The sequence below is a fragment of the Heliangelus exortis genome, chromosome 24, assembly GCF_036169615.1.
Source record: "Heliangelus exortis chromosome 24, bHelExo1.hap1, whole genome shotgun sequence".
Lineage (NCBI taxonomy): Eukaryota > Metazoa > Chordata > Aves > Apodiformes > Trochilidae > Heliangelus > Heliangelus exortis.
In genome coordinates, this window is record NC_092445.1 from 1,024,871 (window position 1) to 1,049,407 (window position 24,537).

Sequence of the window (24,537 nt, forward strand, 5' to 3'; positions counted from 1 at the left end):
CAATTAACACCTTGCTCAGCCCTGCAAATCAATACCTTAAATTGATTCCCCTCCATTTGCACGGAGAGGAGAGGAAATGAGGGAAAATAAGTGCTGGGCTGCTGACAGTTTTCATGACTTGAAGTCAGAGGCCCTTGGCTGTGCTAGAAGTGGCAGATCACGTCACTGAATTATGCATGGCTTCATTAGAAGGGTTCTTCAAGGTATAGGACATGGTTATATTTAATCTGCTCGGGCAGGAGGGAGGAAGCAATATGCACACGTTTAATTTCTGGTCTGTATCCTATGAACATCAAACTGGCAGAGGGTTTTCAGTGGGAAAACTCTGCTCAGCCATGCTCTGTGTCTGACTGCTTTATTTTCAAAGGACAAAGCTCCTGTTGGAGATGGTGACTGCTCCTGGGCCTTTCCCTGAGGATTGTTCTTACAGTTGTCTTTGTCTGCCTTGTCTCCCACCACTAAAACCTCTATTTCCATTGCACACAAGATGCTCAGTGAGAGGGACATCAAAGCAAAATGAAGTGGATGCAGGTGAATACTCTCCCAGCAGAGCTCTGAGCTCTACCTCCTGCACCAGAAACTTATTAACAGGGGCACTACAATAATAGGCTCCATTCTCAGGGTGTTTCTGTTGCAGTTGTGCTGTGCAGCTCCTCCTGCAGACCTGGTGCCATCTGTTCCTAGGAAATGTCTTGTTCATCTGCTCTGCCTCAGTAGGAATCGCTGCTGAGTGGTCTCAGCTGTCCCTGTGTTTGGTTTGGGGGACAATAGCTGGGACTGGGGGGGTCTGGGAGCTCCTCATCCTATCTCTGCCTTCAGCTGAGTTGGTGTTTCTTACACTGAATCCAGGTTTGGACACCATCCTGCAATGCCTCACTGAATAACTTGCTTTTTATTGTCTTTGCAGCTCCATAGAAAAAAGGAGGTGTCTCTGTTTCTTGTTTTTGTTTTTTTTTCCCAAAGCACAGATTCCTGCATTCAGAGCTGTTTAATAATTCCTCATCTGGGCATGAATTTGTATTGAAAGCAAAAGAAATCTAATGAGGAAATGGTTCTGTGATGTCTGATCTGTCCCCTGCTAAAAGCAACAGTTCTGGCAATCCCTTTCTCTCTTTCCCCAGATCCATGACTCCAGCTCAGGCAGACCTGGAATTCCTTGAGAATGCAAAGAAGCTGTCTATGTATGGAGTCGACCTTCACCATGCCAAGGTGAGAAGCAGCATGTGGGCACCTGCCTGTGGATTTAGTAATTTGATTTTCCTTCCCTTGCCATGAGCAAGTTAACCTATTTCAGGAAGCTTCTTTTGAAAGAAATAAACTGATACTGGTACAGCAGCAGAGGCACACAACAGAAATGCTTCAGGCACTGGTGCAAGGGAAGTAACTGTTCCCAATTGCTTATTAGTTATAGATTACAAGAAGCTTTACAAAACTACTGAGGTAGACAGGTCCTTGCTCTGAGGAACTCAGAATAAGGCTCAAGGCGAGTTGTTCCCCTCAGAGAAACTCAGGAGAGACTCTAGACCAGCCTTTGAGCAAACAGGGGAGCTCTGCAGGAGGTTGTAAGGAGAAGCAGGGAGGAAAAGCAAACCTGGCCCTGGCTGCAAGCTGAGGTCTGGGTGGCGGGGAGATGAATTTGGGGTAATCTGGAGGACAGACATTGACCTGAAACTTGTAGCCCTGGCACTGCTTAAATCCTGATCTGCTTTCCCAGGACTTGGAAGGGGTGGATATCACTCTGGGAGTCTGTTCCAGTGGCCTTCTTGTTTACAAAGATAAGCTGAGAATCAACCGCTTCCCCTGGCCCAAAGTCCTCAAGATCTCCTACAAACGCAGCAGCTTCTTCATCAAGATCCGGCCCGGGGAGGTGGGTGCTGATCCCCGAGGGGTGTGTGTCACCAAAAGACAGGGTGGGGACGGAGGGAGAGGGGGGGTTTGTCTCAAGGGGTATTTTGGAAGAGCTTTAAGGTCCTTTCCAATCCTTTTCTCAAAGTGTCATCCAGCACCACCTCCTGGCACCGCCTGGTAATCCCAGCATCCACAGGAAACCTGTGGGAAGTTTGTAGTTGTGGTTGACAGAGGATTAACTCCTTTTTGGGGAACAGGACGAGACAAAGGCTTTTTGTCTCACTTAAAAAAAAAAATAAAAATCCATATATTAAAATAAATAAAGAAAAAAGAGGCGTTTCTTACCACTGTGACTGCTGCAGACAGGGGGTGGCTGACCCTGGTGCTGCCTCTCATGGACAGGGAGAGCTCCTAGAGCAACCTGCTGCTGGAAACACAGTGGGCAGAGAGGTTATAATGGGGGTCTGCCTCTTTCCTCCTCTCCTTCTCCCTCTTGCTTCAGCTGCCATTACTCAGCTGTGCTGGAAAGTTGAGTTTTGTCCCTGTCCCCCAGCTGAGCAGAGTGACTGGGGGGGATACATCAGTCTGAATGGCTGCAGATCCCACAGCAACCTCCTCTGAAAATGCCAGAGCATCCTGAGGGATGTCTGGAGGCTGTGGATCAAGCCCTGTCTTTTCTGGGATCCAAGCTCCTCCTGCACATGGAGAGAGTTCAGCTGCTCTTGGGCTTGGGCCACAGCAGAACAGGTCGATGGGCTTGGGACATTCTGGACTCCTGCCACATTCTTCCTGTACCTAAATAACTTCTATTTTCCACAGCAAGAACAGTATGAAAGTACAATTGGATTCAAGCTACCAAGTTACCGGGCAGCCAAGAAACTGTGGAAAGTATGTGTTGAACATCACACCTTTTTCAGGTGGGTTTTCTGAATGGTGGCCTCACCCCCCATAGCTCAGACTTTGGATCAGCTGCTGAAAACGAGCACTGGTTCAGTGGTCTTTTGCAAAATTTGGAGTGAAGTGGTTGCAGAGACATGAAGTGTTTCTGTTCCACTAAATTTCTGGGCAGCTTCTGCTTCATAAAGTCCATAAAAGAGAGTTTCTGCCTTATGGAAACGTGGTTTATCTTTGCATCTCCTTGTTCTGTGCACCCAGCAGACGCTTCTTTAATTCCTGTTTGAATTTCTCTTGACCTGCTGTTCCCTGGGTCAGGAGTTATGACTTTTAAATCGTTCCTGGGGTTTTTTTCAGGCTGACTTCCACCGAGGCCATCCCAAAGAGCAGGTTCCTGGCTCTGGGCTCCAAATTCCGCTACAGTGGGCGGACACAGGCTCAGACCCGGCAGGCGAGCGCCCTGATCGACCGCCCTGCCCCGCAGTTTGAGCGCACAGCAAGTAAGAGAGCTTCCAGGAGCCTGGATGGAGGTGAGTGTCTGCTGCCTCTGCCTTCTCTGGGGCTGGATTCTACAGGAAATGCTGCTTAAATAACCACCTAAACTCCCTGCTGTTTAAGAAACCAACAATAGCGCTGTTTGTCTTGAGAGGACAAAGCGAAATGGATTAAAACGTGAATAGGGGAGTTTTAGGTTAGGCATTAGGAAGAAATTCTTTAATTTGAGGGTGCTGAGACACTGGAACAGGTTGCCCAAGGAAGGTGTGGCTGTCCCATCCCTGGCAGTGTTCAAGGTCAGGTCGAATGGGGCTTGGAGCACCCTGAGCTGGTGAGAGGTGTCCCTGCCCATGCAGGGGGTTGGCTCTGGTGATCTTTAAGGTCCCTTCCAACCCAAACCATTCTATGATTCTCACTTTAATACAATGTCTGGAATGCAAATGCAAGCAGAATCGTAGCACTGGCAAGAGCTGACTGAGAAAAAAAGGATGTAGGTGGGTGCTGAAGGCTTATGGCAAAGTTGTTTGTGAAGATGTTCCCTCGTTCAATCACAACAAGGCATTTGCCTCTCAGCAAATCAGGAGCAGAGCTATTCCAGGGTTTGTTTTGTTTCACATAGCTCCTCTAAATTGATTATTTTCCTCGAGGGGAGATTTTTTTTTTTTTTTGCCACAAGTGTTTGAAGAAACTTTTTCAGCATCTGTTAAAGCAATGCTGGTGTTTGTGGTGGATGGGTCAGGTGGGTTTGTCACTGACATTTTTGGAAGAGCTGATTGCAGCAGGGAGGGGGCACAGAGGCACAGAGTGGGGAGTGCCTCAGTTTGCTCCCCTTGATCTGGATCATGGGGTGCTTGTAAAACTAGGATCCAGGTTAAAGGGAGAATCCCTTTGCACCCAGGGATCAGGAGCAGCATTCCTTTGAGCCCCCAGGTCTTGCTGCAACCCAAGAGGGAGCAGGGCTGCCCCAGCCCCTGTGGCCAGCAGCAGGCAGGCTGTTTGCTCCTGTTCAGGGCTCAGTGACACCCCAAATTTGGGCTTCATTCTTGGGAGTTGGGAATGGAAAGGCTGCTTGGTTTGAGCTCTGTACCCCACAGCAAAGCACAACACCAGCTTGCCTGTGTCGAGGTGTGCCCAGTGACCCAGGCACAATCCATGGGGGCAAGGGGACCAGAGCTCTTGGTTGCCCCTTGGCCACGCTGTTCAGACTCCAGGTCAGTAGAGAAATTTCTCCAATCCCACAGCTGAATGTCAGAGCTTGGAAAAAAGCAGCCCATGAATGTAATGCTTCTGTGCCCCTTGAAGCCTGCAGCCCTTTTCCCTTGGCTGTCTGGGCAGTCCTTAACATGTGCCCCGTTTCTTCAGCTAAACGTGCGACTCAAAAAGTTGAGTTCAGAGCCCTAGAGGAAGAGAAGCAGGAGGAGGTGGTGGTGGTTGAGGTTCCTGAACCAAAACCCGTGGATCAGATCCGAGAGAAGCCAGGTATAGCTGTGGTGGTGGCTGCATCTCTCCTGTGGTGCCTTTCCTGTCCTTCACGTGCTTGTTCCTGACAACTCCCCGAGTTTCACCAAATCTGGCAGCTTTCTTTTTTTGTTCCTTTACAAGAAGACTTTCCCAGTCAGAGGACAGACAGTCTGGCAGAACCCCAGCTCTGGGAGACTTTTAAGGTTTCCACTTTGCACTTCTTTAGAATGATATTCCTGTGGGCTGGTGGGCAAAACTTTAGGGTGTGCTGGCACTTGAGAACTGTCTCCTTAATAAATTCAGGTGATTTTGTATGTGTGGATGAGAAAATTTAGAAGTTTGATTTTGAAACTTCTTGTAAAGCTTCTGAAATTCTTCATCCCGGGACCTGCTTGCCATTTCTTAAAGCTCATTCAGGGTCTTTTTCTCAAAGGAAATTTTCTAGGTTATGAGAAATGCCACCTGCTTTGCTACATGGAGCTTATATTTCTCTTCAGATAGATACTGTTAATAAATATTAATGCCCTTAAGAAGTGTGTAGGTACAACAGCATATTTGAATACTAATAAATGTATCACAGCAGCAGTGTTGTCAAATATTTGCAGTTTTCATCATTTAAACAGCAAATGCCTGTGGTGCATTAGGGATGGAGATAATTGGTATGCAGGTGCATTCTGTACTTCTTCCACCCTGTTCTTTTTTTACAGCGTGCATCACTCTTTTTCTGGTATGAAACCTAGACCAAGCTTTCATAAAGTAATGTGGCAGACTGTCTCTCCAGCATGGTCTGGCCTTGAATTCTTGCTTGTCAGCATCACCTGGCAGGGAAAACCTGATGCTTTAAAAACACAAGATAGAGAATTAGCATCTAAGACAGGAGTTTAGGTGGCTGTATGCTCTTAATTTTTTAGATTTGAAGTTGTTCACTCAAGTACATCCAATTAAAGCTGCTGGTTTTTTATATAGGTTTTTATCTAGAGGAGCCCAGATGTGTTTTTCCTGGATTTTACCAGCCAGCACCTGCATCTCCCTGGACTTTGCAGGCAGAGCCTGTCCTGGTACTGCACTCGGGAGCTGTGCCCAAGCAAAGAGCCTGCAAACCTTATTTATATTGGTTTATTCCCCTCTCATCCAACAAACTCTTGGATCTTTCAGCCTTATGCAGACTGATAGGCAGTTAGGTGGTGAAAAAATACTATTAAGCTGCCTGGTTCAAAACCTCCTTGCTGTTCCCAGCTGCTGCCTGGGAGAGGGATCTCCTCTCTCTCGCTCTTTCCTCTGCTGCAGCAACTGTCGTGTGTCCAGGGGTTCTCCAGCCCCTCCCTTAACACCTGCAAACCTCTTTCTAGCCAAACACGTTCTTGAAACTTTTGAAATGAAACCCATTGCAGAGGAGGAAGAGGAGGAGGAGAAGGTAGAGGTGGTTAAGGTTCCTGTTGCTGAGCCAAAGTTCCTGGAGCCGTTGCAGCCGCGGTCAGGTACAGCCCCAGCAGCGTTCAGCACCAGGTCCCAGAGCCACCCGTGCTGTCACCTGCTGGCTTGAAGTGATGCAGTGCTGTAGGACAGAGGTGGCCTCGTGTGCTTTGGTGTTTTATTGCCATTCAGGTCACAGTGGGCTCTGCAAAGTGTGCTATAATACAGCAGTGATGCTTCACTGGGGAGGTGCCCTGGGGTGGCTTTGGCTGCGTGTCGAGTGAGTGTGCAGTGGCCTTTTAACCTTTCTCTGTGCCTGCCCTTCCGTGTAAGGATTGTTCCCTGAATGCCTGGAAATCAGGTTGTATGCTCCAGGACTGTTGGAGGTCACTTGGCTCTTCTTTTCCTCTTGGCTGAGGAGCCAGCTTCTTCCCTGGTTGGGGAGGGGTTTTGGAGCAGGTTCCCAGAGCCTCATCACAATGACACAGCACAGAAGTGGTTGGGCACTGCAGGGAGAGGATAGGGATCTGTCCCATGGAAGATGGAGAGGGAGGTAGCTGGGAACTTCAGTTGTTTTCTGGAATATTGTGACAAACACTAAGCCAGCTCCTGCACTTGGACTCGAGGATGTCCCACGGGACGGGTTGTGGCCACTGTCAGACCTGGCACATCCAGGGCCTCCTGCTGCAGCTGCCCCCTTTTCTCATTCACCTCCTGCATTTTTTCCACCTCTTGACACTTCTCTTTTCAGTAGGGACAGTGTTCTTGGCCAGGGTGTTCTCAATCTCATATCTTGGAGCAGTGCTTTTTACTCAGTTTAAAGCCTCGTGTCAAAATAAGTGAAGGTAGTAAATCAAGAGAATAGAACTAAAGTAATGCAGCTCCAGACAGCACAGAACTTGTTGCTGTCTATCAAAGGAGACTCTGGCATCTGTTGTTATATTCCCCATGTACTGATACTCTGAGAGAAGCAGGAGTCCCTGAAGAGGGGTGACCCTGATGATTTACAATATTTCCTTTGCAACTTGGTCTTCGAGGTGGCATTTTAACACCTGCATAACTTTTTTAGCCAAACCTGCTCTTGGCAATGTTGAGATAAGCCCAATTGAAGAGGAGGAGGAGGAGGAGAACGAAAAAATGGTGATGAGGAGAGAACTAGAGCCGGTCCCACAGGAGCCAGGTACCACCACCAGGGCTTTGCACACCCGGCATCCTCCTTATCCCAACTGTCCCTGCCACCTCACCATCCCTCTGTACAACCTCCCCAGTGGCTGTCACTGCTTCTGTGGCATAAATGACACCAGGACACGGCATTGGTTTTCCTCCTGAAAGGATGTCACAACATCTGGCTCAGAGAAATGAGCTGCCGGGCCAAAGAGAGGGGGAGATAATGGAAATGGTGGTGGTTTTGGGGCTCTCAGTGTGGATTTTCAGCAAGCTGTGGTGTCTGGGAGTTTGTCTAGAAAGTGTAATTTCAGTCTCTGAAAAATAAGGTTCTTTTTTAGCCCCTCCACCTTTTGCTTTTGGCCACATGGATACTGTATTCTGTCCGCGTTTTATTCGCGCAGATGAGGTGCTGTTACCTTTTCTGTGAAAAAGGAATTCTTACTGAGGAGTTGCTTAAAATTACAATTTCTTTTTTTAACACAAAGTTTTCTCATGTCTTTGACTAGCTGGATGGACATTAGTAACCTAGCATTGGCTGGGGTAAGTTACACAGTGTGACCCTTGCTGCATAAACTGTGACTTGAGGAACATGAGACTGTGTCCAAGGAATCATTTCAGGTGACTAGGTCTATTTTTAGTGGAACAGCCATAAAAACCAACACAAGGAGAACCAATTAGCTTACTGCATCTGTGGGTGCACACTGAATTAATTTGGGCTTGCTTTGTCACACAGGATTGGTTTGGTCATTCCAGAGGTGTCAGGTTTTTCAGGGATTTGGAACTCTCTGGGAAGTCAGGAATTGAAGGGGAGAGCAGTGGATGAAATGTTTACCTCATGCTTGTGTTTAAGACTGTCATCCTCCCAAGAGATGATTTTTTGGCAGCATGCTGTTCATTTCTGCACTGTCACTGATCTGGAGATGCTGGGGATCATCTCAGCAGCACATACCCACCTGGGATGCGCAGCCCCCGCCTGCTTTGAAACCCACCTGGAAGTTGCTGTAAAGTTTTACAGAGCTTGTCAATTATTATTTTTTGGTCTGAATCACCAGAAAAATGGGGGAGGTGGGGGAAAGCCCGTGTTACCTTTCTAGAAACCACCTGTTTCTGGTTGAGGAGATGCCAGTGACCCAAGAACTCTCCAGAGCTCTTGAGCGTTACTGTTTTAGCAGCTGGGTTCAGATGGACTTCTGTGTGTGAAGGGCCCAGAAATTATTGGCACAGTGTGAAAACTAGATTTACCTTTCTGGTGTGGCTTCTCTGCAGAGTGCAAGCTTGCTTTTTGTAAACCATCTGGTGTGGGGTTTTATTTTACTTCAACCATAAGGTAAATAATCTCAACTTTCCCGTACTAAACGCACGAGCTGCTTTGCTCAACATCTTTATTTCTTTTCCCTTTTTTTTCCTCCCTCCTCCTTTTCTTTTAAAATGACAGTACTGTAATTTGGAAAGGCTTTACCTGGTGCTTTAGAAACGTTACCTGCTCTGAACCTTCTCCGTGTCTGTCTCTTCCCCCATCCTCAGCAGTGGCCGTGATAACCCCTGAGAAGAGTCCCCGTCCCACCTCTGCCCCAGCCATTGCTCAGACCCAAGCTGCAGAACCAGTCCCTGCTAAGCCTGCCCCGAAGGACGTGGTCACCACTTCTAAAGTAGAAAAACCACCAGCAAAACCTGATGTGAGGCGTGAAGAAATCCCACCAGAGAAAGCCAAGCCAGAGCCAGCAGATGCATCAAAGGTATGTCAGAGCAGAGGAGGCTGGAGCTGGGCTGGAGCAGCAGCTCTAGAAGCTTCCTTAGAGCAGCAGCTCTGGGCATCTACCCCTCCGGGTCCAAACCAGGAGAATTCCTCACCCAGGCATCAGGTGGGAGTGAGGTACTGCAGTTTGGGTCCCAAGGAAATCCCAGCCCTGACTCTCTGGGTGCAAGGGAAGAGGAGGTGCAGGGCAAGCTGGGTTCTGGTGGTTGCAGTCAACTGAAATGCAACTTGGTGGTTGTTAAAAAAGCTGGCAAGGGTTGCATAGCATTTCATGGTAATTGAATTTGCATCTCCCCCATTGCTAAGCTGTCTCTGCTGATTCCTGGAATGACAGCAGGAGCAATTCCAGTGAAATCAGTGATAGGGATCTGTTCCACAGCCCAGTGTCTGGATGCAAATGTTTTTACATTGATAGGCTTCCTCTGGGAGAGCTGTTGTTATGTTTCTGCAAACTGGATGAAAACGTTGCTTATAAATGGCACTGTTGAGACCTTGGGGGTCTTATTATTGAAATGAAATTTTCTTAAATAGTATTTGAGCTTTTTACAAATGTCTGAGATGTCTGCTGGTGTTGATCTGTGTGTGTTGTTCCTGTAGGTAGAAATAATGAGAAACATTCTTGTTCATACTACAGAATCCTTCAAATTCTGCAAATGTTAAGGACAGAAACCTTCCAGCTGAGGTGTTTGCCTCAAGATAAAGTTTTCACAGTATTTGAATATTGAGCTGCTCTCAGCACTACTGGGGTCACATTTGTGCAGTTTCATACCATGCAGTGGGTCTTGTATGACATTCTCCAGGGGAGGTCACTATGAATTAATGTTGGGAGATGGAGGTGAAGAAAAGGCAGTTAGTGGCTTTAAAAAAAATTGTGGCCTGTGTGATATCAGTCATTTTTAAATTAAAATGCTGAAGGGATCTTCAGGGTGGCACTTTGGAGCGTGCATCATGGCACACAGTCCCTGTTCCTGCACAGCTGCTCACCCTCCATAGAATTAAACATTTTATTCATCCCATCTCCCTTATTGCAGGGTTTTTCCTAAATGCTTAAACACTGGATTTTTTTTTCTTTAAATGTAGATGTGGGAGGAAGTTGTGTGCCAAATTTACCCTGTTTCTAACACCCACCGATGCTTTCACCTTCAGAGTATTTTGGCAATCCAGTTTCCCTAAACTATTTCCCCTAAAATGTTTAGACAGTCTTGGTTCTCTACTCCTGCCAGTAAGGAAGTTAATTTGCCATGTTAGGTTTAAATTTTTATAGCTCTGTCTCTTCTCACTGACTGTGTACATGATACCTGATCATAACAAATAATTTCTTATTTTTTTGAGATTGCTGCCTTAATTTGAGCATGGTGCTTTTGGTATGGATTTCTCTGAGAGATCCAGCTGCAAGTGAAATTTGAAAACATTGCCTGGCAAAGCTCAAGCAAGGGGGAAGCCCTTCTTCAGAAGCACTGGAGAGCACTGGTTTCAAATGCAAATAATTCTGAAGCTGAAGGAATTATTGTAACTGTGCTGTTCACTAACAGACTGTCCAGAGCTGCTGTGTCATTAACTCTTTCCAGAGGGCTGCATGTTGGTTTTTGCATGTTCACCCCAGCATTTCAAAACCAACTTGATGCACCCGTGTTTCGAAAACTAAATGGTCTCTTGAAACAAGTCTACTAACAAGAAATGTTTTTACCAATTTATTTCTTAAATGTAGGTGAGGAAAACGCACACTGAGGTCACAGTCCCCACCACGAATGGTGACCAGCCCCAGGTTTGTGCTAATAATACAGCTAGGTTGTTCACTTTTTTTAAAAATAATTTTATATGGAGAGGTTCAACATAGCTAAATGAACCAACAACTTTTTTTGTTTGTTTGTTTTTATCACTGCCCAACAGCAGCAGCCTGCAGAAAAAGAGGAAGAGCTGATAAGAATGAGGAAGGTTAGCCATTTTACACTTTCACCAAACAAACTTGCCATATCACTCATGCATCCATAACCTGTTTAAAAAGACAGTGCTCCAGTTTCTTGATGGGCTTTGGGTCAGTTTTTAATTTTTTTAAGCTGCAACTGTCGAATATTTGATTTTCAGATCAGTAGTTTTTTTGTCCCATAGGCAGTCTTGATTGCAAAAATTCTGCATGTGGAATGTTTGAGAGAAACACACTTGGGTTGATTTATAAAATTTGTCTTCTCTGTACCAAATTAAGTTAGAAACCAGAGAAAACTGTGGAGCATGCATTCCAGGAAATGCAAAAAAAAAAAGTAATTTTAAAAAAAATTGATTTAAGTAATAGGGGACATACTCTGGATGGGAAAGGTGTGTTAGACAGAGTTCCTGTGCACACTGAGACCTTGTAGAAGGCACAGCAGGCAGCACAGCTTTGCAGATTGGGGTGGGCAGGAGTAGGAAGCTGTGACCTGGCTCAGGGCTTCCCAGAAAACCAATGCCTGTGGCCAGCAGTGTGAACAGAGGAGAAAGCAAATGACCCTGGGAGCTGTCTCTTTAAAGGTCTCATTGCATTTCCCCATCCTCCATGAGCAAGAACCCCCCCATGTCCTGGTGGTGGCCCCCTGGCTGGGTCCCCACCCTGGCTCAGCTCTGCTCTCCCAGCCTTGATTAAACTTTTTTAATTTGCCAATTTGTTCAGTCCCGCAAGAACAACATTTTAATTTGTTCTGCTTTTCTTTTTTTTTGTTTTGTTTTGTTTTGTTTTTGTTTCCCCCTTTTCTTTTCATTTTCACAGAAGAGATCAAAGAGGCTAGATGGTGAAAACATTTATATCAGGCATAGCAATTTAATGTTGGAGGTTTGTATGAACTTGAAGCTTTTTTCAGTTGCGTTTGCCTAAACCTTCTGCATCTGCTCAACTTTTTTCTTCCTCTTCTGCTGCTGCCTTTGTTTTTGCATGCTGTTGCATGAAAGACCTTTTGGTTTGGTTGTGTTTCATTTTTTTTCTTTTCAATCTGCTTTTGCATGGTGACAGTAAACATGAAAATGTGCAGGCATTCTTCCTTCTGCCTCTTTTGACTTTCATTCTCTCATTCTTACCTAAAAATATATGATTGGCAGAGCTCAGGTCTGCTCTTGGACCCCCTGGGTGCTCACAGCAGCATCAATCACAGTGAGGGGTTCTTTGATCACTTTCTCCTTGGTTCAAATAAATGATTTTCCTTGGGGGAAAAAACCACCCTGTGAAACTCCCAAAGCCTGGATAAATGGCAAAATGCTTGAGGCCACCACAATGTCCACATTGCTTCAGGCAGAAGCAAATCCTCCTTTTGGACATTGTTGTTGGGGTTGCAGCCATTCTTGCATCCCTGCAATCCTCTGCCCCTCTCAGCATTGTTAATGCTCCCCTGACCCATCCTGCATCCCCCCCAGGTCCCCTCAGAGGTGACAGGGGTGCAGGTTTGAAGCCATTTCATCCCTCCACACACAGCTCTTCCCTTGGGCTTCGAGAACCCTCTTCACGTGGTTTCACCCAAGCACGGTCTCAGAACAGACCATGCCAATCATATATTTTCATTTTTTAAGACACTGTGTTACAGAAAACCTTTTGTGGCTTCTGATACTCTGTTCCTGTGGTGTTTCTCCTCAAACTTGCAGCACCAGCAGCTGGTAGGGTTTCCCTCTGGGGATCTCTCTTGCGATTGAAGTGACCTTAACTGCCTTCTAATCTCAATTGTCAAACTTTTGCAGCTTTTGAATGGGATTTTTTTTAATTTTTTTTTTTTTTTTTAAATTTTTGACTGCCTCAACTTCAAGCTCTCAGCCATGGGGCTGCTGCACGACAGGCAAGGTTTGGCTGCCACCAGAGCCCTGCAAAGCCTCTGCCTGGCTCTTCCCTTCACCCCACTTGAGCCCTCCCATCTCTCCAGCCCCAAGCAGAGTGTTTTCATTGCTTCTAAACCCCTTTTTCTTGCGAGTGCAACACTTGGCTCTGGCACCCAAGCCCTTCTCTAGCCCCTTCCCTCTTTGCTGCCCTCCCCACCACTTCTGTTGCAGGTGCTCCAGCCCCCTCCTAGAAAAGGGTTGACCCCACCCAGCAGCTCACTCCTTTATTATTTGTAATCCATACATCTGGCAGATTAGATATTTTTCCAGCAGAACTCACACTCCTGAAGCTGCCATTTGGTTTTATTGGAAGCCTTTTACAGCTCCGTGCTCCGTGTTCTTACAAAAAGGGCAAAACAGGAGGAGAAAAGTATTACTGCTTATTCAGCTTGTTCCTCCAGATGCTTTCAAGACCCACTGTGGCTCCACATAGCTCCTCGTGGCTTTAGCTCCTCTGCAAACCCTCCCAGGACCAGCTCTTGTGCAGTGATGGACAGCCAAGGTGGTTTTTCTCTCCTCTCCAAACCAGGAGCAGCTGTAGGGCTCCTGGACCCAGGCAGGGCTTTCCCCTGGAGTCCACAGCAGATTTATTTTGTGCTTTTATTTTTTTATGCTTTTTTTTCCATTTCCTACCTAGCAGATACATGCCTTGTGTTTTCATCCAGGATGGTTGCCAGAACTTGTTTTTTTCTCCCCCCACAACAGTGCCAAAAAGAGCCAATGTTGTTCCTGAGGCATTGGGGGCTGTGGCCCTGCAGAGGGAGGGTGGTGCAGGGGCACAGATTCTGGGGTGCACCTTCCTTCAGGGATGTATTTGTTCCCCCATCTTCTAAAACTAATGGGCCAAGTACCAACTAGAAACACAAAAATAGTGACATTTCCCACTGATGCTTTTACTGACCTTCATTTCCCCCTTTCTGACGGGTGAGGCTTGCTGCTTTTTGGCACTGTCCAGAAAAGCTGTTGTTTGGCTTAAGCCTTTTTTTTTTTTTTTTTTTTTAATGCAAAAGCTTTGTTTTCAACAAACTCTTGTTTTGCTTGCAAGGAAAAGCTGGTTTGAAACAAATTAAAAAGAGCTGGCTTGCCTTGAAGTCTGTATTTCTGCTGTGAGCTGGCCTCACAGAGCAGAAATTTGGCTGGGTCCAGATGAAGAATCTTAGCAGGAGTTTCTTGATTGATCCAGCAGAAAGTAAATTCTCAGTTTGGTTTTAGAGGGCTGCCTCTCATCTTTCTTACAGAAATTAAAACCTCCTGTGGCTCTTGGAGGGATGAGATGAGAGTTTGTGTGGGGGGGGACAAGGTAATGGGATATTTGGGGACCAAAGATAATTCCTGGTAGGATGAAAGAGAAACAGGTATGAAGAGAATAAATAAGAGTGGGAAAATCTATTCTTAAGCATTTAACTGTGTTTTTAACCTTAATTATTGAGGCTAGCAGAGGGCAAGGAAAGCAAACCCACCCAATTTAAAGGCATTAAATTAACAAACCTAATCAAACCCATTATTAAATTTTAAACCCAAACCATATGGGGCAAACTCTTCCACCTCAGCTGTCACCTGTGCTGGTGTAGCTTGAGCTGAACCTTGGCACCTCCTGCTCCTGGAGGAGCCCCTGCTCCGTGCCCAGTCTATCCCAGTTACTCCCAGTTGATCCAAGAGGAATCAGGGGAGGGAAAGGACCTTCCCATTGTGTGTTTGCAGTGTGAGCACCATTGATGGAAGTCTCCAACAACTCTGCTGAGCTCAGCTTTGCTATGGGGCAGCGTAGGCAGCGGTGCCGGTGCCGGTGTCACCTCATTGACCCTTTCCCTTTTACTGCTAGGATCTGGATAAGACCCAAGAAGAAATCAAGAAGCATCACGCCAACATCAGTGAACTGAAGAAGAATTTCATGGAGTCTGTCCCAGAACCTCGGCCCAGTGAATGGGACAAACGTTTGTCCACTCACTCTCCTTTCCGAACCCTCAACGTCAACGGGCAGATTCCCTCGGGCACGGATGGAGTGAGTACCTCTGGGCTGCTACTGCCCTACAACTAGGAGTAGCTTTGTAACCTTAGGATTGAGCCTCAAGTCCCTTTGGGTTTTTGCTTATCATGAATCGAGCTTCAGCTCCCCTTTAGTTTTTTGCTTCTCTTGAATTTTAATACTTTGTGGTGACTTTTGATATCTCTAACGTCAGTGAGGAAGTTGGTGGTTCAGTCACAGTGTCATAACATTAGATTTTTATGGGGTTTTTTAGTAGAAAAGAATGTAGGAATTCTTCACGTGGCTTTAGTTCTGCTTTTCCTGGTGTCACTTTCATCTGTGGTCCTAGAATACACTTCACATGGCTTTTCTGGGCCTGGCTTATTCCTGGTGCCAGGAAATAGTTCTCCCTGATACAAACCCAAAACCAACCCCCCTCAAATCAGCTAACAAGGTTGATCCTTACTCCCTTGGAGTTACATTGTTGAACCCGTTGTTGGATGATCCTTCCTCTTAGGTTGCTGATTCTCAGTGTAAATTCTGCAGGAATTTGGGTAGCAGAGCTCTGCCCACAGTGCCATGGGGTTTATGGATGTTTGGATGAGCTGAAGGGGCCCTCGAGCTCCAGAGCTCGAGTTCAGGAATTGTATTCTTGGTTATGATGAAGAATTTCTTGCATGGTGACCACGTTGTGGGATCTTGGGGAGCTGGGGTTTACACTGAGTGGGTCCTGGGGGCTTTCCCCATCTAAGGCTGGAGTGGGGCCACAGCAGCCTGAGGGTTGGTGTCAGCCCTGGACTTGCATTTCTGGAAATTCCCTTTGAATCTGATCCTCTCTGAAGTGGTCTTGCTCTGAGGTGAAGGTGAGAACTTCCAGAAAGGCATCTTTGAGAGGGGCCTGCAGGGGAAGGTGTTTTCCTACAGATGCTGAAAAGGGTGGAAAATGACTGTTCAAAGCCAATGGGTTTCTCCTGTTGCTGGTGGTACCTTAACCCTGCTGTAGGGGCCAGAGGGTGTTCTGCCAGGGGCTGCTTCTCTGCTCTTCCTCTGTGTTTTTATTGCAAGACAACTGAACCTTAACACGCTTTGTGTGTCCAGGTCAAGAAAGTCACTGTCCTATCTTCTGAGAGACAGGTTGGTGGGCTTGAGGTAAAGCTGCTGTTGTGATATGTGCTTCTGAACCAGACTTTTGCTATTGCAATGGCACCAAGCAAAAACTCCACAGCAGCTGCTGGGTAACATGTTTTCTTTTGGCTACATGAAGTAGTTTTCATAACTCACACCCAGAGGACTCTTGCACTGCTGCAGCTTTTGCAGCTTTGGATTTTGCTTATTTTGGTGCATGGCTGGTTCGAAAAAAAAAAAAAAAAACAAACCCCCAAAAAAGCTGCATGAAAGATGTAACCGTGTACTCGGAGAGAAAAACAATTATGAAAGTTTAACTCTACCCTGTTCTTTCTATGTTGTCTTTCTTTCCGTTTTTGTTTTTTTTTTTTGTTTGTTTGTTTTAATGATCATGTTACTCTTGCATTTTATGTTTTCTTTTGCTGCCCAGTCTCCCAGCTACTTTCTCCCCAATACTCGTCACTTAGGGGTGTGCAAAGATCCACTCCCAAAGCACCACACTGACCAAAGGAGGTTAGCTCAGCTCAGAGAGCTCAGAGCCAAGTTTTTCCTCTCCTAGACACGACCAGGTCTGGCACCCTAAAAGGATGGGAAGTTAAGAGCACCAACATTGCCCACAATCTTTTCTTTCTTCAGCAAAAGCGCTACAGCCCTTGCATGAGCCTCCACCTGATGGTTTGCTCGTTCTGGCTGGTTTAGATTCTTTAGATGCCAGAAACAAGAGGGTTAAAACAAGGAGCAAAATGTTAAGGGGTTTGCAATACTCCTACTGCCATCCTGCTTGTTCCACACGTGGGATTTCTAAGATGTGACAACTTTTCACTTGTGCCAGTAGAATTTTCGAAACGGTCGAAATTTTGATACCGTCGTGAGAACTTTGGAAAAGCATTTTGTATCTGCACTGCAGCCTGGCTGTTCAACCAATACTTAACAAATGCTATTTTTTAAGGGCACTGTAGAACGGGGGAACTGTCAGAGACCATCTTTTGTACGACACCATTTCTATTTCTAAGGCCTCCCAACTTTTTTCTCAGCCATTCCAATTCCAAACCAGTTTTGAATGTGTGCTTTTCTGGGAGGGCAGGTGCCAAACATGCATGATCATGATCCAGGGCTTTGTGACAAAACACTCGTGATCCTGCTCCAGGTGCTGGTCAGAGGGGATTAGATCTCCCAGCTTTAAGGCTGGAGTGACCAAGCCACCAGTGGCTCTGCTCTCCAGGGTTGGTTTATTTTGACTTTGAGAGGAAAGCTGTCCTAACGCTTTGCACACCTCCAAGTATCATTTTGGGCACTTTCCATCTGTCATTTTTGTTCATCTCTCTCTGTCTTTCTTGATCTTCTACCACGAAAGCAGACACAGGAACGTCCTCTGTTAGTACAGGATGAAGACAGACTTAAAAAACAGGAGATATCTGCTGAGACAGCCTTTCCCCGGCAAGCAAGTGAAGAAACTCTTCCAAACGTTTCTATTGCAATTCCTGAAGAGCAGAAATCACTCAAAAAGTGTCAGCTGTACTCTAGCATTTTTCCTTCTCCACGTATTCCCTTTGTGATGTCCTTTCTCCTGGTGGTAGCACTGACTGTTTGGTGGCTGCTCTTTCTCTGAGTGGCAACAGGGTCATGGTGAAACCTCAAGACCAAAGCTCCTGAATTCTTGGCCGTAGCCTCTGCTGCATCTTCCTTGTCCTGGTCTTTGATCTCCGTAGTTTGCTGTCCTGGGGAAGGGACATTCCCCCCACCATCCTGCTGACCCTGCTGTGTGTCTTGTCTGGCTGGGACCTGGGACCTGGCAGGGAGTGGTCATGGATTGCCAGGTCCATTCTGAAGTTTCCTGCTGTGGAAAAGCCAATCCTCTGAACCATGTTCCTGACTGCTGGCAGAGGGCAGACAGGGATGTAGCTCCATGGGAGGAGACATTGGCTTCTTCAGCCCTTGTAGACTTGAGTAGCAGTTGCTGAAGATTTGCTTTTGAGCTTGCTCTTTGAAATGTAAGATTATTCCCAAGCTGAAGAACTTTTGATACTGGTCCAAAAAGAGGCTTTGTGGCAACCTGCTGAATCCAATCCATAACCACTCCTTTTGTAGGCAACTAAGGTTGGCATTTCAATAAAAAGTGTTGGTTATCAATGCTGCTGTTAGTGTTAACATAGAGACAGGGACAGGCAGCTTTCCCTTTTCCTGGTGGGAGAAGCCTTTTGCAAAGCATCACAGCTTCCCTCTCATCCCTCACTCCCAAGAAAATACATCGTGTTGTAGGAATTGCAAGGAAATACTTGTTGTGAACATAAGATTAATCTTTTTTTTTTTTTTTTTTTTTCCTGAATCTGGTGGTCTTGGTGCACTTCAGATGTGTTGAATTTGTGTTGAACTAACAGCCACATGTTTGCTGAGGTTGTGGGGATGGAGGAACCCTGGTGCTGGGGATGTCTCCTGTTAGCATGTTGACTTGACCACATCAGGACCTGCTTCTAATGTTAAAGCCATCAATTGTTTTGACTTCTCTAACAAAAAAACGTTGCATGCCTCTCGTTGTTTATTGCCTACAAATGTAAATGTCTGGATGATGCTCCCATGTGTCTGAGTTAACCTGCTTGAGCCACACAGGCTCCAGACCCAGTTGCCCAGCTGGGCTGAGCAGAACTGGTTTGCAAGCTGGAGGAAAGGTGGGACTTTGTGTCTAAGGGGCTTCTTTTCTGTATATAGTAATTATAGGATGAGCTGAGCCAACTCCTTTTGGTAGTAATCTGCTTTCTCTTGCTTTCTCTGGAGGGTTGGTGGAGACACAATTACTTCTGGGAACAGCCACCAGTGCCATCAGCATTGGCAGCTGCTCCAGCAGCACAGAAGTAAAAGGAGCAAACCTTTCTTTAGTACAGGGACTAAAATATGTGAATATATATAAATACACGTGTTTGTACCCTTTATAGGTCTGTATCTATGTGAACAGTGTTCTTTAGGAAGCTGGCAGATAAGCTTGCAGGAAAAAGACCTAAGGCAAAGATGGTGAAGGCTGTGGTGTACCAGGGACCACTCGAGCCACCTCTCTCTTGCTGTCAGTGTAAAGATCAAAGCTCTCCAAACACTGTCTCAGAAACCTAGGTTGCTAGTGAAAACTTTGTTTTAAATCTTGATTACTCTTGTAACCTGCTCCAACGAGTTCACCAGTTTGTGCCTTTAGGACTTTGTTTTGTGAGGATGCTGATTTCCTGGTTTTTTTCATCAGAAAGTCTTCTCCCCCTCTGTCCTACACTGCCTTTAACACACAGTCTTCCTTTTGCCAAGTGGTTGGAAGTGTGGGAGTCCCTGGGTTGTCTTTGGGTGCAGGCAGTGGTGGGCTGCCTGCTGCATCCTACATCTTCAGGTGCACCTGAACCCCGGTGAGCTCAAGTTTAGGAAGACTGGAGATGGCAGGGCCTGAAGAGGAGAGGTGGGGAAGGATGCTGGAGGTGCCATGTGCTGTGCAGATGATGGAGGATGGAAGAAACCAGGCTGAGAGCTCTGCCTGAACCTTCTGGAACAGACACGATGAAAACCAGGGACTCTGAGTTCTTCTGAGAGTGGCGTGGAGAGGGAAGGCTCAGGAATTGTTTGGATCTATCCCTGCCCATTTTCCACCCAGATTTCCTGGAGAAGAGCAGCTCAAACACACATCTGCTTCCTCTCAGAAGCCACTGCTTGGGGTTGCTGCCACGATGCTGCCTTTAGCACAGCTGAGTCCCTGCCTGCTGTCCTTCTGCACCCATGGCCAGTCCTCTGAAGCCATACCAAGGTTTCTGTAGCTCTACCATTCCCCAAGGACCTGAAGTCTTAAAAATCTTTGCCCAGAGCAACAGCTGAACGTAGTGTCTTAACCCAGGGTGATGAGAGATGCACTGGGTTGGTCACTTCAACTCAATTCTCTTAATTAAAATGGTCTTTTTCTTGATTTTTTTCTTTTTTCTTATCTTAAGATAAGGCTGGTTATCTTCAGCCAAAAAACCTTTTGAACTTGGCATTTTGAGAATGCTCACGAGCACTTTTTTGGGATTTATATAACAATTATCACTGCAGAGCATAAAGAAAATTGAACAAATGCTTTATATTTCTCTGGCAATTCAGAGACCAGTTATCTATGGTCAGCCAAGTGGATATGATCTCTTCTGACAGAGAAAGCTTATCAGGAACAGAAGCCTCCTCATCAGTTCCACACCACAGTGATGTGCTCCATCCCCTTTGCCATCTTCTGCTTTTTTTTTTTTTTTTCACTTACTCACAAAGCCAAGGCAGTTCCAGATGTGCCCCATGGCAATCTCTGCAAGGTCTCCTTCCTGCACGTTTTCTGTCCTGTTCCTGCCCATCTCCCACACATTGGTGCTGTGCTGGTGGATTCCTGGGTAGATTCCTTTTCCCTTGATGTCCACACAGGATGTGGCACTGAAAGAAGGGATTTTGGGATTCCTGCTCTCATCTCCTTACCCAGGAAGAGTCGATTCCCTCTGGCTTTGTTTTAAGAACAGAGGTCTCAGGGTTTTCATAAAGGAACCAACACTTGGACTTTGCTCCCTTTATTCCTCAGGAACAAATCTGCTGCAAAGCCCCTGCCTGCCCCAGCTCCATCACTGCCCCAGTGGTGCTGGGATCAACAACCCCTGTTCTGTGGGGCTGGTGGGGTGCTGGGCTGAGAGTGATGGAGAGCTGAGTTATCCCTTCCACGGGGAAGAGGGAAATCCCCACAGCATGTAACCTCATCCAGGCTGGCATGAGAAACACAGATTGTTTTCAGTGTTCCCTGCTGCAGAAAATGACATTTTGGTGATTCCACCACGCTGGTGATTGGACTACAAGAAGCCTGCCAGCAGTTTTTGGTGTTTATTTGACTTCCCCAGTGTTTTGCTGTCTCATCACTTGTCTCTTTGGTGCTCACAGGGGGATCCAGTTAGCAGCTGTCAAGGCTCAGTCCCTTCAAGTTTTCTATCACAAAGGTGGTGGCTGGCTCCACACTCACTCTCTGAATCTTCTGACCCTGATGCCAGCTCCTCTGGAAACCAGAGAAAACACAGAATAGTTTCTTGTGCTTGCATGGTTGTCTGAGGAGTTGTTGGTGCCCCATCCCTGGCAGTGTCTCAGCCCAGGTTGGATGGGGCTTGGAGCTGTGGGAGGTGTCCCTGGTGTCCCATGGCAGGGGTGGCAGTGGATGAGCTTTAAGGACCCATCCAACCCAAACCAGTCTGGATTTTCTGTGATTTGTGTTGGATTTTCTGGATTTTCAGTGTGTTGAAGCAGCAGCTGTGCCAGAGCCAAGTGCTTCGAACTCAGATTCAGCTCTGCTTTAGTTATTGAGCTCTGTGTGATCATCACTGGTGATATTTGAGGTGTGGGTTGCTGGAAAACAACATCCTTTTTCTCTTTTACATTATTAAAAGTGGGCAGATAAATGAAGGCATTGTCTGCATCTCCTGCCATGTGCTCCTTTGCTCTGTGGTCAGCAGAAGGTGACCTGAGGACTTGCTGTAGGTGGGTGACATTTGGGGATGGGGTTCAGCTAAGCCCAGGTCTCCTCCCTTGCAGTTTGTGCAGTCACTGGTGGTGACCCTAAAGAGTGGGTATTTGGTATTTTCCTCCTAGCCTGAAATAAGAAGGAGAGGTACACATCCTCACCGTGGCACCAAGGAGCAGTTGGTGTTTGCAGGAGTGTGGTTGGTGTGGCCTTGGTTGGAGGTTCTGAGCAAAGTGTCTCTGACTTCGTGTTAAGGGTCAGTAATTTGTCACTGAATTATTCCACTGGTTCACTGGCTTTTCTTTTTTCCTGGTCATGAGTTGATGGCACCTGTTCTGACCTGCAGACTGACCTGCAGGGTGCTTTCAGGAAAAACGTAGCCCAATGAGGGGTTACAGATTCATTCAGAAACTCTTTGGTCTTTCCTTTGCTGGAGGTTGACGTGGGAGATTCCAGCAGTGTTGGTTTCTCTTGTGTCCCTGTTTGCATCTCTCTTGGTCTGTGAAGCTGGAGGGAAGGAGTAGCCTTGGTTTGGGATCTTCTGGCAGTGGTACACAGTCATGTTGGATTAGTTGGTGGGGACTAAAAACTCTTTCTTTTTTACCTAAAATGCCCTCTTTTGGAACACTTTTTCGGTTTTGTATTTTTTCTCAGATTTTTCTTTGTAAATATGTACATTTATCATTAATAAATGTTATTGCAAATCAGATTCTTCTTTCCACTGCTTATTAACAACAAAAGGCATTAATCACCTGGCTCAATGTCTTCCTTGGACTAACTCTCAGCATTGCTTTCCCAGACAGGGAACCCTCAGCCCCCAGCTCATTGCTGGTTGTGTTCAGGTGTTGGGGTTTGTGGCCCTGGGGCATGGTGGCTCTAAGCAGTGCAGAGTAATTTGAGTGAGGATGAAATCTGCCTTGGGATAAGAAAGGTTTTGTTTGCAGAGGGATCAGAAGGTTCAGCTCTCTACCAAATACAGACTAACACATTCTCCTTTGCTTCTGAGACTGAAGGGTGGGAAAAATCATTTGCAGAAAGTTGTCCTGAGAGCAGAAGCATCAAGGTCCTGTGCTATGCGACTGGAGGAGCCTTTGCTTTGCATTGTTGTATTAATTTGAGGACAAAAATGCTCTTTTCTGGTTTTGGAAGTGAAAACCATATTCCTTATTAGCCAAAATGTCTCTGCTTGGTGATAAATTGCAAGCCCCTGGCTGGGTTTTAGCTGCTTGAAGCTGCCTGAGGTTTTGCCTGGAGGCTCTGTCAAGGGTCAGGCTTGGTTTTAACTCCCAGCTTTCCTTCTGGGAGCTGATAACAGCCCTGGAGAAACTGTTGGGCTCATTCTGTGCAGTCACAAGCAATCCCAGGAAGGCAAATCTGAGGCTGCTCCTGGGTGAGTCTGGCACCAAAGCAGAGCTGGAACTTGGTTTGTGAAATAAAGCAAGAGAAATGCAGCAGCACCAGCCCTGAACCCTGCTCTGAACCCTGGTGACATCCCCATTCTTCTCCCTTGCTGCTAAACCAAAGGCAGTGGCTCCAGCAGCTGCTGCTTCAGAGGGAATTTGGGACAGCCCCATCCAAGGGTATCTGCCCCTGAAGAGGGATGGGAAGGGGATTGGGGTGGATGGGGAGAGGAAGTATTCCTGGAATCATGTTGTTCAGCAACCTTGTTTTAATTACTTAAATCTATCTTGAGGTTGTTCCCTATTACCAAGTGGTTGATGCCATGGATTGCAGGTGACTGCTGTGTATCCTGTAATGTCTTGGGATTCCTGTCTGTGAGTTAATCTTGTAGCATGCTGTGTATTTTCAAGCCTTGCTTTTAACTTGGGTCAAAATTCTCTTTTTCCTTCTGTCTGATTATCCTTGTCAGAAAATTGCCCTCAGATCAATGGCAACCAAAAACCTCAGCCCCAAAATGCAAATCCCTAGGCAGTGGCCATCACTTCCCAATGCCAGGGTTTGTTGAAGGGCTTCTCAACTTTTTTGAGCTTCTGTATCTAAGGCAAAGCATTCTGTAAGGCACAGGAGGTGTTGTGAAATAAGGATCTGATGTTTTCTGCTTTATAATCCTTCTTTACCCGAGCACTTTGACAGCTGTGAGATTGAGCATCATGTGAGCTGGGAGCTCTCACTGGTGAGTGTGGTTTTGCTGCCAAAGCAACATCATCTCCTGCATCTGTAGACAGTCAGAGTGAGCCTGTCAGCTTCTGTGTGGGGATAACCTAATAACATGTGAACTCAAACAGGGCTGGGACCCACTAATCAGCCAGAGGATAGAACATGTAATGTGGTGGTTGCAGAGAGTTAGTGGGCACTGGCATTTCATGTTTTGATCAATTTTTAGCAAATGTCTTTGGTAATTGGCAGGCTGACTTCATTTTAGCACTCCTTAAGTTTCCTGTAGGATAGGGGTCTGGTTTGGGATGAGGATGCTGATTTTTGGGGAGAGAGGCAGCTGCAGAAAATGGGCAGCTGGTCCCTACAAATTCATCCTTATCCAAAACAGTCACTTCTTGAAAAAAAACACAAACAAATTTATACAGAAACACTTTTGAAAGTGAAATAAACCCTTTTGATTTCTAGTACCAGCCATGCAATTAAGCCTGTTATTAATTTATCCCCAGCCTGATGGATTTGTGTGTCACTTTTTCCACTGTAATGCTTCAGTTGAGCTTTATCACCAATTATTTTGTCAACATCAGGTGCACAAAGATTTGCATTTAGCAGGGTGATGTTTTAGTTGCTTTCATGTCTGGTTGGATTTGCTTCTTCTGGGGCACTGCATCCTGCCCTGCATTTTCTTTACTCCACATCTGGCTTGTGCAAATAGTCTGCTTCATGTCTGGTGGGGGCATCCCTGCTCTGGTTCTGGCTCTGGAAATGAGGAGCTGGCAGCCCAGATGCTCCCAGGTTTCTTGGGTGCCAAGGAGAAGCTTGAAACTCTGCAAGCCCTGAAAATAGGGATGCTTTTGTGTTTTGCAAATGAAAATAAATCTTGATAAGATCAGAATTTGTAATATCTTATAATTCCTAGGGAGTGTTTGGGGTTTTTTTTTTTTATATAAAAGGAGACTCTTTTCTAGCCTACACGCAGAGTGCATT

At 46.2% G+C, this 24,537-nt stretch overlaps 1 protein-coding gene across 50 annotated transcripts in view; it reads left to right on the forward strand.

The window, feature by feature from the left end:
- EPB41 (erythrocyte membrane protein band 4.1) overlaps window positions 1–24,537 on the forward strand; it is a 90,338-nt gene that overhangs the window by 53,791 nt on the left and 12,010 nt on the right. For 9 of the 50 annotated variants that reach the window (XM_071767873.1, XM_071767874.1, XM_071767875.1 and 6 more), the window contains exons 8-19: window positions 1,122–1,209; window positions 1,715–1,867; window positions 2,668–2,765; window positions 3,100–3,272; window positions 4,600–4,716; window positions 6,048–6,176; window positions 8,803–9,014; window positions 10,743–10,799; window positions 10,925–10,969; window positions 11,775–11,837; window positions 14,688–14,867; window positions 15,930–15,965. In XM_071767873.1, coding sequence (XP_071623974.1) covers window positions 1,122–1,209; window positions 1,715–1,867; window positions 2,668–2,765; window positions 3,100–3,272; window positions 4,600–4,716; window positions 6,048–6,176; window positions 8,803–9,014; window positions 10,743–10,799; window positions 10,925–10,969; window positions 11,775–11,837; window positions 14,688–14,867; window positions 15,930–15,965 — 1,351 coding nt within the window. Of the gene's footprint in view, window positions 1–1,121; window positions 1,210–1,714; window positions 1,868–2,667; window positions 2,766–3,099; window positions 3,273–4,599; window positions 4,717–6,047; window positions 6,177–7,180; window positions 7,292–8,802; window positions 9,015–10,742; window positions 10,800–10,924; window positions 10,970–11,774; window positions 11,838–14,687; window positions 14,868–15,929; window positions 15,966–16,386; window positions 17,344–24,537 lie in introns of those variants that run through there. The other 41 variants (XM_071767880.1, XM_071767914.1, XM_071767901.1 and 38 more) reach the window with 30 other exon arrangements.